Here is an 11,658-nt window from a genome sequence, read left to right on the forward strand (position 1 = left end):
AAAATAAACAAACAAAAATAGTTCTTTACAGTAGAATGTCAACCAATACATGTAGAATAAATTAATGGAGTCAGAAAATCATTATTTGGGAACCATTATAGTAATAATTCAAGTACAAAACATCATGGATATTAAAATTAGCAGGTATAAGTTTGATGAGGAACAAAATATTATATAGTCTCAAAGTATCTCCCCATAATTTACTTATTAATTAGAGAAGGAAAAGATAATAACCTGATAGTGAAGAAACTTGGCACACCAACATTAACCAAATAATCAAAGTCAACATTAATAAGGGAACTAATCAACATCATGTTCTTCCTGATATAATTCACTGAGCACACACATCACTATAAATTTCTGCCAAAAAATGTGTAACATGAATTTAAACAAAAGGAAACACCAAAAGTATCCCAAATGAGGAGAATTCTACAAAGTAAATGGTGTGTACTACTCAAAATTGTTGGTGTCTAAAAAGACAAAGAAAGGCTGAAAAATTCTTCTAGGTTAAGAGACTGAAGAGTCTTACAAACTATAAATAGCATACGATTCTCCTGGATTGATTTCTGGAGTTGGGGGTAAAATGCTATAATAGATATTACTGGGACTCCTGAAATTTCACTGAGGTCTGTAGATCAAATAATAATATTGTCTTAATATTAAAATTTCCTGATTTTGATAATTTATTGCAGTTTAAGTAAATGTCTTTCATTTTGAGACTACACATCAAAGTGTATATGGGTAAAGGAGTTTGATGCCTGCAACTTACTCTCAAATGGTTCAGAAAAAAAAAATGTATATATACAGAGAAAAAGTGATAAATGTGGTAAAGTATTGGCCATTGGTGAATCTTGGAAAAAATGTATCAGTTATTTTATTTTTATTATTCTCTCACTCTTTGCAATTATCCTGTGTACTGAAATTATTTTTTTTAAAAGTAAGCTTTTTTAAAAAAAAAAACAAGTTTCAAACAGCAGATTAGACAGATACAACTAAAGATAATAAAGGTAAGAACCATAATACATGACACAGAATAAAGAGTTAGAAAATTCATGAGAAGTCATGGAGAACTAAAAGTTAAAGAATACAACAGGAGCTCTAAAGAGAAACAAGAAAGAGTGGAAGAAAAGATACCAAAGATATTGCAGTTTATAATTTTCCAGGACTTATGAAATATGCTACTCTTCAGATTGAAGAAAAATAGTAAATATTTTTATTAAAATCCACACATAACATTGTGAAACTGTGTACACACCAGAATCAAAGAAAAAAATTTGAAAAGTCAAATAGTGAGGAAAGAAAAAGTAAGACTAGCTACAAGCAACAATAATTATATTGACAACAGACTTCTCAGCAGCACAACAGGTAACCAGAAGACAAAATATCTTCAAAGTGCTGAGAAAAAAACAACCGTCAGCCTAGAGTTCTATACCCCACTAAACTATGATTTAAAAGTAAGACAAAATAAAGACAATGGGGAGGGGAAGGAGGAAGACTGAGTTTACCTTATACAGTTCCTCACTTAAAAAGAAAAATAAAAAGCAAGAAAAAAATCCTACCAAATACTGCTACAAGATTAAAGAAATCTGAACCCAGAATGAAGGAATATAATGCCAAGAAGAAACAGTGAGTACAGAAATTGAAAACTCCTACAGGTAAATGTAAAGAAGCACTGTTTGTATAAAACGATAATAAAAACTAAACTGGGACATTTAAGAACAGCAGAACCAAAGTAAGACAACAGAAATCAGGAAGGTGGTGAATGAAATTAAGCCTTCTAAATTCCACATACTGACCAGAAAGAGAACAGAGAAAGATCAGTTAACTTTAGACTAATTACATATGTTGCAATTTTAAGGGTAACCACCAAAACAATAAAAGTAAAATCTTTAACTTCTAAATCAATAGAGATGAAAGGGAAGAAATAAATCTTACCGAATACAGTCTAAATAACTAACCAAGCAGGTTAAAGACTGGCCCTAATGAATTTGATAAATACTACATTGTAGGTCAAGCGAGTTCTAAATTCTTCAACTGGCACTCATTTATCCGTGTCTTATATATGTGAAACATTGTCTACCACATTTCCCAATATGTCTCCTTAGAATAGTTGTCTTATTACTTCTTTGCCCCCTTAGGTCCCACAGCAGTATTTTTAACCCAGATTTACTCTTTTGGAATGATGTCACAGTTCTCTAAAATTGCAAATCCAATTTTTCTTCAAGTCCCAGGTCAAGATTCACTCTTTCAGGAAGTCAAGTTATTTTTCCCTTAAATTACAATGTCTACAGTATTCACATAGCTTTATTGTTTTCTTCTAATTGTTAAAATAATGCCTTAGACATGTTCCTTAGATGTTCCATACATGCAGATTTTGTTTCCTTATATCAGAGTTTAAGTTCCTCAAGATAAGAATTTTTTTTAGGATCTCCTAAATAATCCAGCAGTGTTATTTTTCACTAAAGGATGAAGTAAACTTTAAGTGTATTTTCCTTTAATAAGCTCAAAAGCTGTGAGTTTTGCAAAATACACATCAACACACACATCTTATATTTGAAAGTAAACCGTTTATAAGGTGTTTGTTATAATCTTTGGGGCCAGGTACAGTGGCTCATGCCTGTAATCTCAGTACTTTGGGAGGCCGAGGTGGGTGGATGACCTGAGGTCAGGAGTTCGAGATCAGCCTGGCCAACATGGCGAAACTCCGTCTCTACTAAAATAATACAAAAAATTGGCTGGGCGTGGTGGCAGGTGCCTGTAATCTCAGCTACTCGGGAGGCTGAGGCAGGAGAACCGCTTGAACCCGGGAGGTAGAGGTTGCAGTGAGCCAAGATCACACCATTACACTCCAACCTGGGCAACAAGAGCAAAACTCTGCCTCAAAAAAAAAAAAAAAAAAAAATTCTTTGGATACATAGAAAAAATGAGTATCTTTTAAAATAGTCATTTTCCCTGTCTTTTTTGCCAGTTTTTAGTAAAGGGAGTCCGTGGGCCAGGCGCAGTGGCTCACATCTGTAATCCCAGCACTTTGGGTGGCCAAGGCGGGCGAATCACGAGATCAAGAGTTCAAGACCAGCCTGGCCAACACGGTGAAACCCCGTCTCTACTAAGAATACAAAAATTAGCCAGGCATGGTGGCACATGCCTGTAATTCCAGCTACTTGGGAGGCTGAGGCAGGAAAATTGCTTGAACCCAGGAGGTGGAGGTTGCAGCAAGCCGAGATCGCGCTACTGCACTCCAGCCTGGACGATAGAGCAGGGTCTTGAAAAAATAAAATACAAAAAAAAAAAAAGGAGTCCATATGCTCAGGGTTAAAAATGAACAATATTAAGCTAAAGGAAGTCAGAAACTACTAGTACAATGAGAATTTTAATAAAAGCTGAAAAAATGGCTCATATTGTAATTACTATGTAATCCTGGAGAATTTTTCCATAATTATGTTTCACTACAATATTAGTAGGAAAAGTCAGGGATAACATTTATGAATTAAAATAAAGCAACATATTTTAATCTTTAATGAGATAAAGATCATCTAAATAAATGTAAAGATATAGTCATAGATCAGAAGACTGAATGCATTTAAGATCTCAATTCTCCACTAACTGAGTGACAGATCCCACACAATCCCAGCAGGCTGTATATATGATAAAATATCACAAAATTATATACAAAGATATAAAAAATGAATGCATATAAAAACTGGTGAAATCTGACTAAGGCTTAGTTAACTGTATTGTGCCAATTAATTTCCTCATTTTGATAATGCACTATAGGTATGTAAAGATATCACCATTGGGGAAAGCTGGGTGTTGGGTACATGAGACCTCTTTCACTCTTTTTGCAATGAATTTGAACTATGTATCTCAAAATTTAAAGTTAAGACAAAATTCCAGTAGGCTTTTATATTTAACTTGAAAAGCTGATTCAAAAATTTGTACGGAAAAGCAAAGGACCTAAAATAGATAAAACCATTTTGAAAAGGTAGAACAGAATTGGAGGATTCACTCTGCCTAATTTCAAGACTTTTGATAAAAGCTACAGTAAACAAGACAGTGAGGTACTGGTGAAAGTATAGACATACAGCTCAAAAGAATAAGAGTCCAGAATATACTCACATGTGTACTGTCAACTGATTTTCATCAAAAGTGCTGAGGCAATTCATTCATGATTCATTTATACAAAGTTCTAAAAGAGCTTTCATGGTGACAGAAAGGAGAACAGTAATTGTGGGCGGCTGGGAAGGGGCATGCACTAATCTGTTCTCAAGCTGCTAATAAAGACATACACAAGACTGGGTAATTTATAAAGGAAAGAGGTTTAATTGACTCACAGTTCCACATGGCTGAGGAGGCCTTACAATCATGGCATATGTAGGTTAGCATACAGGCAATGAAGAGGAGATTCTTTGAGGTAAGGTAGATGATTTATACAGAAAGAATTTTTACAATCTCAAATTTCTAAGAGCTTAAACAAACAAAATGAATGTCTTATTTCAACATATCTAAATTTATGGTCAAATCCAAAATTATTCTACAGAGTTTAAGGGCTAAGGTAGGCAGTACATTATTATATTAGGAAATCAAACCTATAATCAGGTCAAGGCAGTCAGAACTCAGAAACGTGGCATCTTCCAGAACAAAAAAAGACTGTAAAAAAAAACCTGAAGCAAAAAGAAATACTATTTTTGTACATATAAAGGTGGTATGAAAAAATAAATAAAAATGTAAAAAGAAACATGATTTCATCTCTTGAATCGAAGGTCTTTTTTGTATTGGTGAACAAAGTCCTCTTCCTAAAAGCCCAATTTAATCGTATTTTAAAAAAACAAAATGAAAATCGTATGTGATAGCCTACTGCTATATTCACTAGTCAGTCACTAGGGGTCTTCCGTTCAAAATGACAGAGTATCTTCATATGCATATAACAATTCTGAACATTCCTTGATATGCCAAAGATACATTAAGCCTACTGATTTCAGATTTAAGACCTAATAACAGTCCATTACATTTAACTCATTTTGTACCCACTACTGCCAGAACTCTAAGTCAAGCCCAATGCCACCTCCTCTGCAAGGCCTATGGGATTTCTCCCAGTCAGAAACAATGATCTTCTTCCTCTAAACTCACATAGCCATGGCTTGTTCCTCTCATGTTGGTTCATTTATTCATTCCATAAATATATATTAAGAACCTAATATGGGTCAGCTACTCTTCTAGGCTCTGGGGATACAACAATGAACAAAGCAAAATCACATTTCCTGGATTTACACTTTACTGGGGAGAGACAGGCAATAAACAAATAAACATGTGGTGATACATGCCATAATGAAAAATTAAGAGCCGAACTGAATTTTTCTGTGAAACTAACAAAACCTAAAGTTCAGGCCCCTTCACTAGCATGGCCCTCTATGAGTGCTGAGAGTTGCTGGGACATGTAGAGTATTCCAGGTGGAGACAGGGAGCCAGGCAGTTATCAGAAAACATTTTTTTGTGAGCATCTCTGATTAAATGCCTAAGCAAATCTCAGAAGAAAGGGATCTGACTAGGGTTACAGTATTTTGTTGGGATATCTTTTCTCATTCTAAAGATTCACTTTCATACCTTTTTTAATTCTAGTTTTGTTTTCTTAATGAGGGTCCCCAAAACTGCATAAACTTCGGGTCCCGTAAAACCTGGATCCACCCCTGATTTATATCCCTGAAAGTGGTGGGAGAAGTGCTGTTTTTTGTAGAGTGGAAACAAACAGGCTCATTAAAAGGTGACATCCGAGCTGAGACTTTAAATGAAGAAGCAAACCAAACAGATACTGGTGGGGAGGGGTGGATTTTAGGCAGAGATGGCCAGCTAAAAACCCTGAGGCAGAGCATGAGGAACACAGTAGGTTAGAAGGACAGTAGTAGGAGAAATACATAATAATAAATAGTTCTAGACACTAACAGCAATTAACAATAACTACACTTTTATGTGTCAGGTACTGTCCCAAACACTTTTCTAAGCATCTCCATTTTACAGCTGAGGAAACTGAGACACAGAGAGAGGGATTAAGTAATTGGCCCAAGGACAAAGCTAGTGGGTGGTGAAACTAGGCAGCCTGGCTCCAGAACCCTGTTCTCAAATCACTATGCTGAGCTACGGAGGTCAGCTGTGCAATTATGGAGTATCTAAAGAATCTCTCAGCCAGCAAGAGATTTAATATGATATAAATGAGGAAACCAACAAGGTTCTGACCTCAAACTATGATAGCTAATAGCAGGTACACATTTTATGTTCCTGTAAATACCAAGTACCAAGCCTTGTCATTTCTGCTACTCTACTCACAGTTCCTAACATATTTCCTCTCATATTACAGCTGTTCAATGGATGATGGCTGTTCAATGTACTCTCATGAGAGAACTTACTATTCATTCTCAATACAAAATGATGCATTAGATATGTTTCACCAATAAATACATATACAGATCAAAGGCTGGAGGTAAGTACCTCCTTTAAGGAATCAGATCTGTATCAAATTCAGATAACCTGTTTGTTTGCTTTTCAAACATTCTAGAAAAATTGCCTCACTATCTGTTTCATTGTCACTTTTCATTTCAAATAGCTAGTGATGATGGGAAATTCTACTTTAATCAACTTCAAATGATCTTTCTGAAGTTTAGGGCCATTTCTTCTGGTCTCTCTAGAGTCTATCCTAAATGGAAGTAAAGAAAAGTGAGCATAACTCCAAATAACAATGTTTGAGCTTCCTTCAAATGTTCTTTTCTAAATGCTTAAGGTCTTCATATTCCTTATCAGTTAGGTTTAATAATTGAGTTTTCCAGAAAGGTTCTCACAAATGCTGATTATAATGGAAGAATTAGTCTATGATGATATTAAATAGAACACCTTGAAAGATGCATAATTACAAATAAACTAACACGTAATTCTCTAAATGCATACAAATTGGTTTCCTGATTTTACTGCCCAATCCTCACCTTTTTGCCTGCCAGCTTTCACGGACACTTTAAATCTATTTACACAGACTACCATGTGAATACCACCTGGAAGCTTAGCAACACGGCAGCCTGTGCTTCAGAGGGAATGGCTTCCAAACACACAAAGATTTTAAAAAATCAGTATCGACCTTTCCAAAGCATGTTCTACAAGACACTAGTACTAAGGACAAGCAATATGTATTACAGAGAAAAAGAATCTCATAGTCAAGTAAGTTTGGAGTTTGCTAGGTTAAGGAAAGTTTACCAGGTTTCTTTACCATAGGATTTCTCAGTCTTTAACCTACTCATGGTATGGCTTTTCCTGAAGCACCCCAACCACACTTTGGAAAATGCCTGTGTACAGAATTTGGCTAATGCCTAAAAAGTCCAGTCCAGAAGTCACTAAAGATGACTCTAAGGCTTAAAGCCTAGAGTCTTTGTGTATCCAGTCTTGGATACACAGGCTAGGAATCGTTCACAGGAACCAGACTAAAATCGTAAGACTAGGTAAGCCACTTCCTTAGAAACCATATTAAGACTATTCCTTCAAAACTTCTTTTGCCCTATCCTATCTCCAGCTTTACTATCTCCTGCTTCTTTCTAACAATAAATCTACAAAAACTTAAGGACATGAAGACTTAAAGGGTAGGAATAATAAAAATTAAACTGGAAAAATGCCTGAGAAAAGATGGCACAATGCATGTGAAAATTATATTATGATCTATTATAACTACCTAATTTTTCCAAGAAAACTTTTTTGAATGGCAAAGCTATGGAAGCTCTTTAAGAATGCAATGAATGCTATAACCCATCTCCACAGAAAAACACAAATACATACAACATTAAGCCTATTAATTTTAGAGCACTCCATGGGCCTCCTGAGGCCCAACTAAAGAGCTTTAGTTGTCAGCTCCTAGGTCTCTAGGTAACCCAAGCTGCAGGCACTTCATGACAGATAAAGCCTGCAGAGTTACAGGACACTTACAAGATATGACTTTTTTTAGACAGTGCAGATAAAATGTATATATGCATTGGCCTGAAAAAAATAAAGATTACTTATTGACTAAAATCTGAGTCATTTATTCAATACCAAAAAAAGAAGGGTATATGATGGTAATAATACCTCCACAACAAAACAGCTCTGAGAGGTTGATTCCATAAGGTCACACAGCTAATAAATCCCAGATTGTCCACATTCTCATTTAATGCTTTCTAACTAAACCATGCCACCTTAAGTACAATAAATGTTATTACATTGAGTAGGAAAACATTTTCAAAATAAAAATCTCCACCAACCTTCCAAGAATGACTATAATCAGGTCTCTTATTTATTTAATCCAAGCATTCTATTTTTAGCACCTAAATGTTGACAAATTAAGGAACAAATTATATATACTGGCTTTTGAAAACAAAGTGTACTTCTCTCTAGCACAATTAATTTGTATAAATAAGAAAAATCTAAAACAGCAAAACAAAGAACAAAAATATGTAACTTTACAGCATAAACTTGATTATAGACAAAAACACAAACAAGAGTTTAGCAGGCAGGAGGATATGATGCCAAGAACTACATGAAGTTTCTCTGCTTTGGTCACTGGTATTGGAAGAGTCTGGCAGACAGGGTGCAAGCATCTATTATCTGATGTCCACTTGGCAGACTACATAAACAGTGAGGCCTAACGGCACAGCAGGAGTTAGGTATTCCAACTACTACTTAAAGATCTACACTAACTCAGAGTGTGGCTACAACTCAAATGCTAAACTAAATGTGTGCCTCAGTTTCTCCACTGAAAATGTAATACATTATCTGCCCATCTCCTGTCTTTAGAGAGGCAGTACTGCCTATTGGTTAAGAATACAGTCTCTAACTGGTTTAAGTTTTGGCTTTGCCACCTACCAACTTTGGCAAGTTAATCTCCTTGTGCCTCAGTTTATTCAACTGCAAAATGGAGTTAACAAGAGCACCTATCTCACAGAGTTGCTCTTAGGATCAATTAGAAAAATCTTACAGTGCCTGGCAAGTAATAAGCATTCCATAAACATCAGCTAGTATTATCATTATTTTAAACAAATGACAAGATTAACCAACTTACTATACCTTTATTACACTTAGGAAATTACAGGCCCTAATTTTTTTTGCTTTTTAATCATGTGGCTTAACTACTAGCTTTTTTTTTTAAATATAGTAAGTACATAGCCAATTATTCCTGTAAAAAGATTTACTGTATACCCTGCCCCCTAAAATGTATACATTAATCAAGTTTTAGTTAACTTTTCATCGGAATATAAGTGAACTCCCCCAACCAGTCATAAGCTACTTGCATCCATCCACTTCTACTTTCACAGTCATCACCAAATTCCTTAACACCATTATTCTTACCTAGACTATGATAATGGCCTCCCAACTGCTCCATTCCACTCTTCATACTGTAGTAGGGAGCTCTTTTAAAAACCTAAATCTAATGTCACTCCTCTGCTTAAAAGCCTGCAATGGTTCCCCATTGTCCTAAAGAAGTCCGATCTCCTAATGAGAACTAAGAGGCCTGTAAGATCTAGGACCACCCTCCCGTTCTGGCTGTTCAGGCTTCTTTCAAATCGGGCCTCAGAGCCTTCACATATCATGCTCCTCTATCTGGCATAATAATCCCCTCTCCCCAGTACCCTAAGCAATGCCTAATCATCTCTGGGATCTCAGCTAAAAGGTGACGAGCCTCTGACACCCCAAACTGGATCAGGTCCTCCTAGTACATGCTCTCATAACCCTGATCCTAATACTCTTCTCTACAGCACAAAATAAAACTGCAATGATTATTTAAATGGCTATTTCATACTGTCCTTGTCCAAAAAAATAGAAACCCCTAGTAAGATTTGGAACCAAGTCTATCGTTTACGGCTACAACCCAAAGTGCTTACTTGCCCAGTATCTCATACATTGGAGGTGTGCTCATTATACCGATATTGCATAGTGGGAAAAGTGATGAGATCCACCATGGTGAAAAGCAGATCATCCACAAAACGAGACCAAAGCAGAACATTGGCTGCACTGTATTAAATATGTTGTTACCACAGGCGTTACACTGAAGAGTAAAAACCTGCTTAAACATGGGCAAAATAAAGTTAAGACTAAACTTTCCAACGCAAAATTAAGTTTCTTTGTGCATCCTCAGGTATGTGAAACAGGAGGAGTTCAACTTCAGTTACGAGTAAGAAGACACACAACTAAATCAAGACTGCTGCCACATTTGGCAACAACCTCCTCTCTTCTTGGCAGTAACTGCGAGGCCAAGAGTTGAGTTGGCCAGGGAAGAGTGATTTATCCTCCCACATTTAGAAGTGGTCCCTCTACAACAGGAATGCTGTACTGCTAATGGACTTTGAATTCTAACCTTGTCAAACCAGTACCTTCCCTAAGTATTCAAGTCACTTTTGAAAAAAAACAAGTTTAAAAGGCATCGCAGTCCAATTCGATTTAAAGAAATCAAAGTTGCTCTTTCCAAAAAAAAAAAAAAAGTCATTACTTGGAAAATTAAAATAAACTGATAGGGGGATAGATGAGGCGCTAAAGGCTGAGAGCTGTCGATGGAGGATGGAGGTCACCCAGCATAGTATAGTAACTACCACCAAGGCCTGGAGGGCAGCAGCTCCCAACCTAGAGCGGACGATCCCAGGTTCGTGTGAAGCAGGCAGGTTTGACAACGCCAGACCCCTGCTGTGCGGCTCGTCGCGCTGACCCTGCCAATGCAACAAACGCCCAGACCCTCTCTGCACTATGATGAGCAGAGTGGCCCGCTCTCGTTCTGCCTTTCCCTGGAAATGCGCGCAAGAGGGGAGGTGGCAAAAATCACGTTCACCGGAGCGCTCAGGTAAGGGCTGGGGAGGTCTCGGGGTTACACATTTGGCCCTTTGTTCACTAAGGCAGCACAGCCCTCGGCGTCCGCAGCTCCTCCTCCCCGACTGCTCCCAGGCGCCAGCGTCTCCCGAGGACAGGCGGCGCGAGCTCGGGCGCCCAGGCTTGGCTGAGGGTCTGGACCCCAAGGCCTCGGCGGCGCGCGGCCCCTGCCTTTACCTTGTAGACGTCGCCGTAGGTGCCGCTGCCAATGCGCTGAATCAGCTCGAAGTCCTCCTGCGGGTTCCGGCGGGACAGATCGAAGCCGGGGTTCATGGCGGGCCCCAGGTGCCCCCCGCCTCCCTCCCGGGCAGGGGAGGGGGGGCGCTCAGGGGGCCACACGGAGAGAGGGCGCCGCGGCCGGCCCCCGGCTCCCCCGGCGGTCACAATCGCCCGGCTCCACGCTGCGGCCGCCGCCGCCGCCGCTCCCCTCACGCCGCTGCGGACGACGACAAGCGGCCCAACCGTCCCCGCCCCCCGCAGCCCGCCGCCGCGCCGAACCCGGTCACACCCACAAGGAGAGGAGAACCCTCGCAGCCCCTCGCTCGGGGTGAAACTCCAACATGGCTTCCGCTTTCGCCGCTCCTCCCCCTCCCCTTACTCCGACTCCTCCAACCTCCTCCCGCTTTTCCCGACTCCCGCCCGACTGCGCAGCCGCGATCCCGGAGGGAGCGCTCCGGGCCTGGCGCGCACCCGACCCCGTGCGCGTTCCGGCTCCGCGCGCCTACGAGGCCGGGGTCGGCGCCTGAACAGCTTGGGACCCGAAACGCCTCGGCTTTCCTGCGGACCCGCGCCCGGCCGCTG

General features: G+C 39.1%; 1 protein-coding gene across 3 annotated transcripts in view; it reads right to left on the reverse strand.

Moving 5' to 3' along the window:
- The window catches only part of MAP4K3 (mitogen-activated protein kinase kinase kinase kinase 3), a 186,869-nt gene extending 175,422 nt beyond the window's left edge, over nt 1–11,447 (reverse strand). Inside the window, exon 1 of one of the 3 annotated variants that reach the window (XM_030921605.1) lies at nt 11,035–11,427. Coding sequence is in view for 2 of the 3 variants with exons in the window: in XM_010364146.2 (XP_010362448.1) it covers nt 11,035–11,130 (96 nt within the window). In the remaining variant the exon portion in view is untranslated. Of the gene's footprint in view, nt 1–11,034 lie in introns of all 3 variants that reach the window. The other 2 variants (XM_010364146.2, XM_010364147.2) reach the window with 2 other exon arrangements.
- Between the last annotated feature and the right edge of the window lie 211 nt (nt 11,448–11,658).

Source organism: Rhinopithecus roxellana, chromosome 17 (genome assembly GCF_007565055.1).
Source record: "Rhinopithecus roxellana isolate Shanxi Qingling chromosome 17, ASM756505v1, whole genome shotgun sequence".
Classification (NCBI taxonomy): domain Eukaryota; kingdom Metazoa; phylum Chordata; class Mammalia; order Primates; family Cercopithecidae; genus Rhinopithecus; species Rhinopithecus roxellana.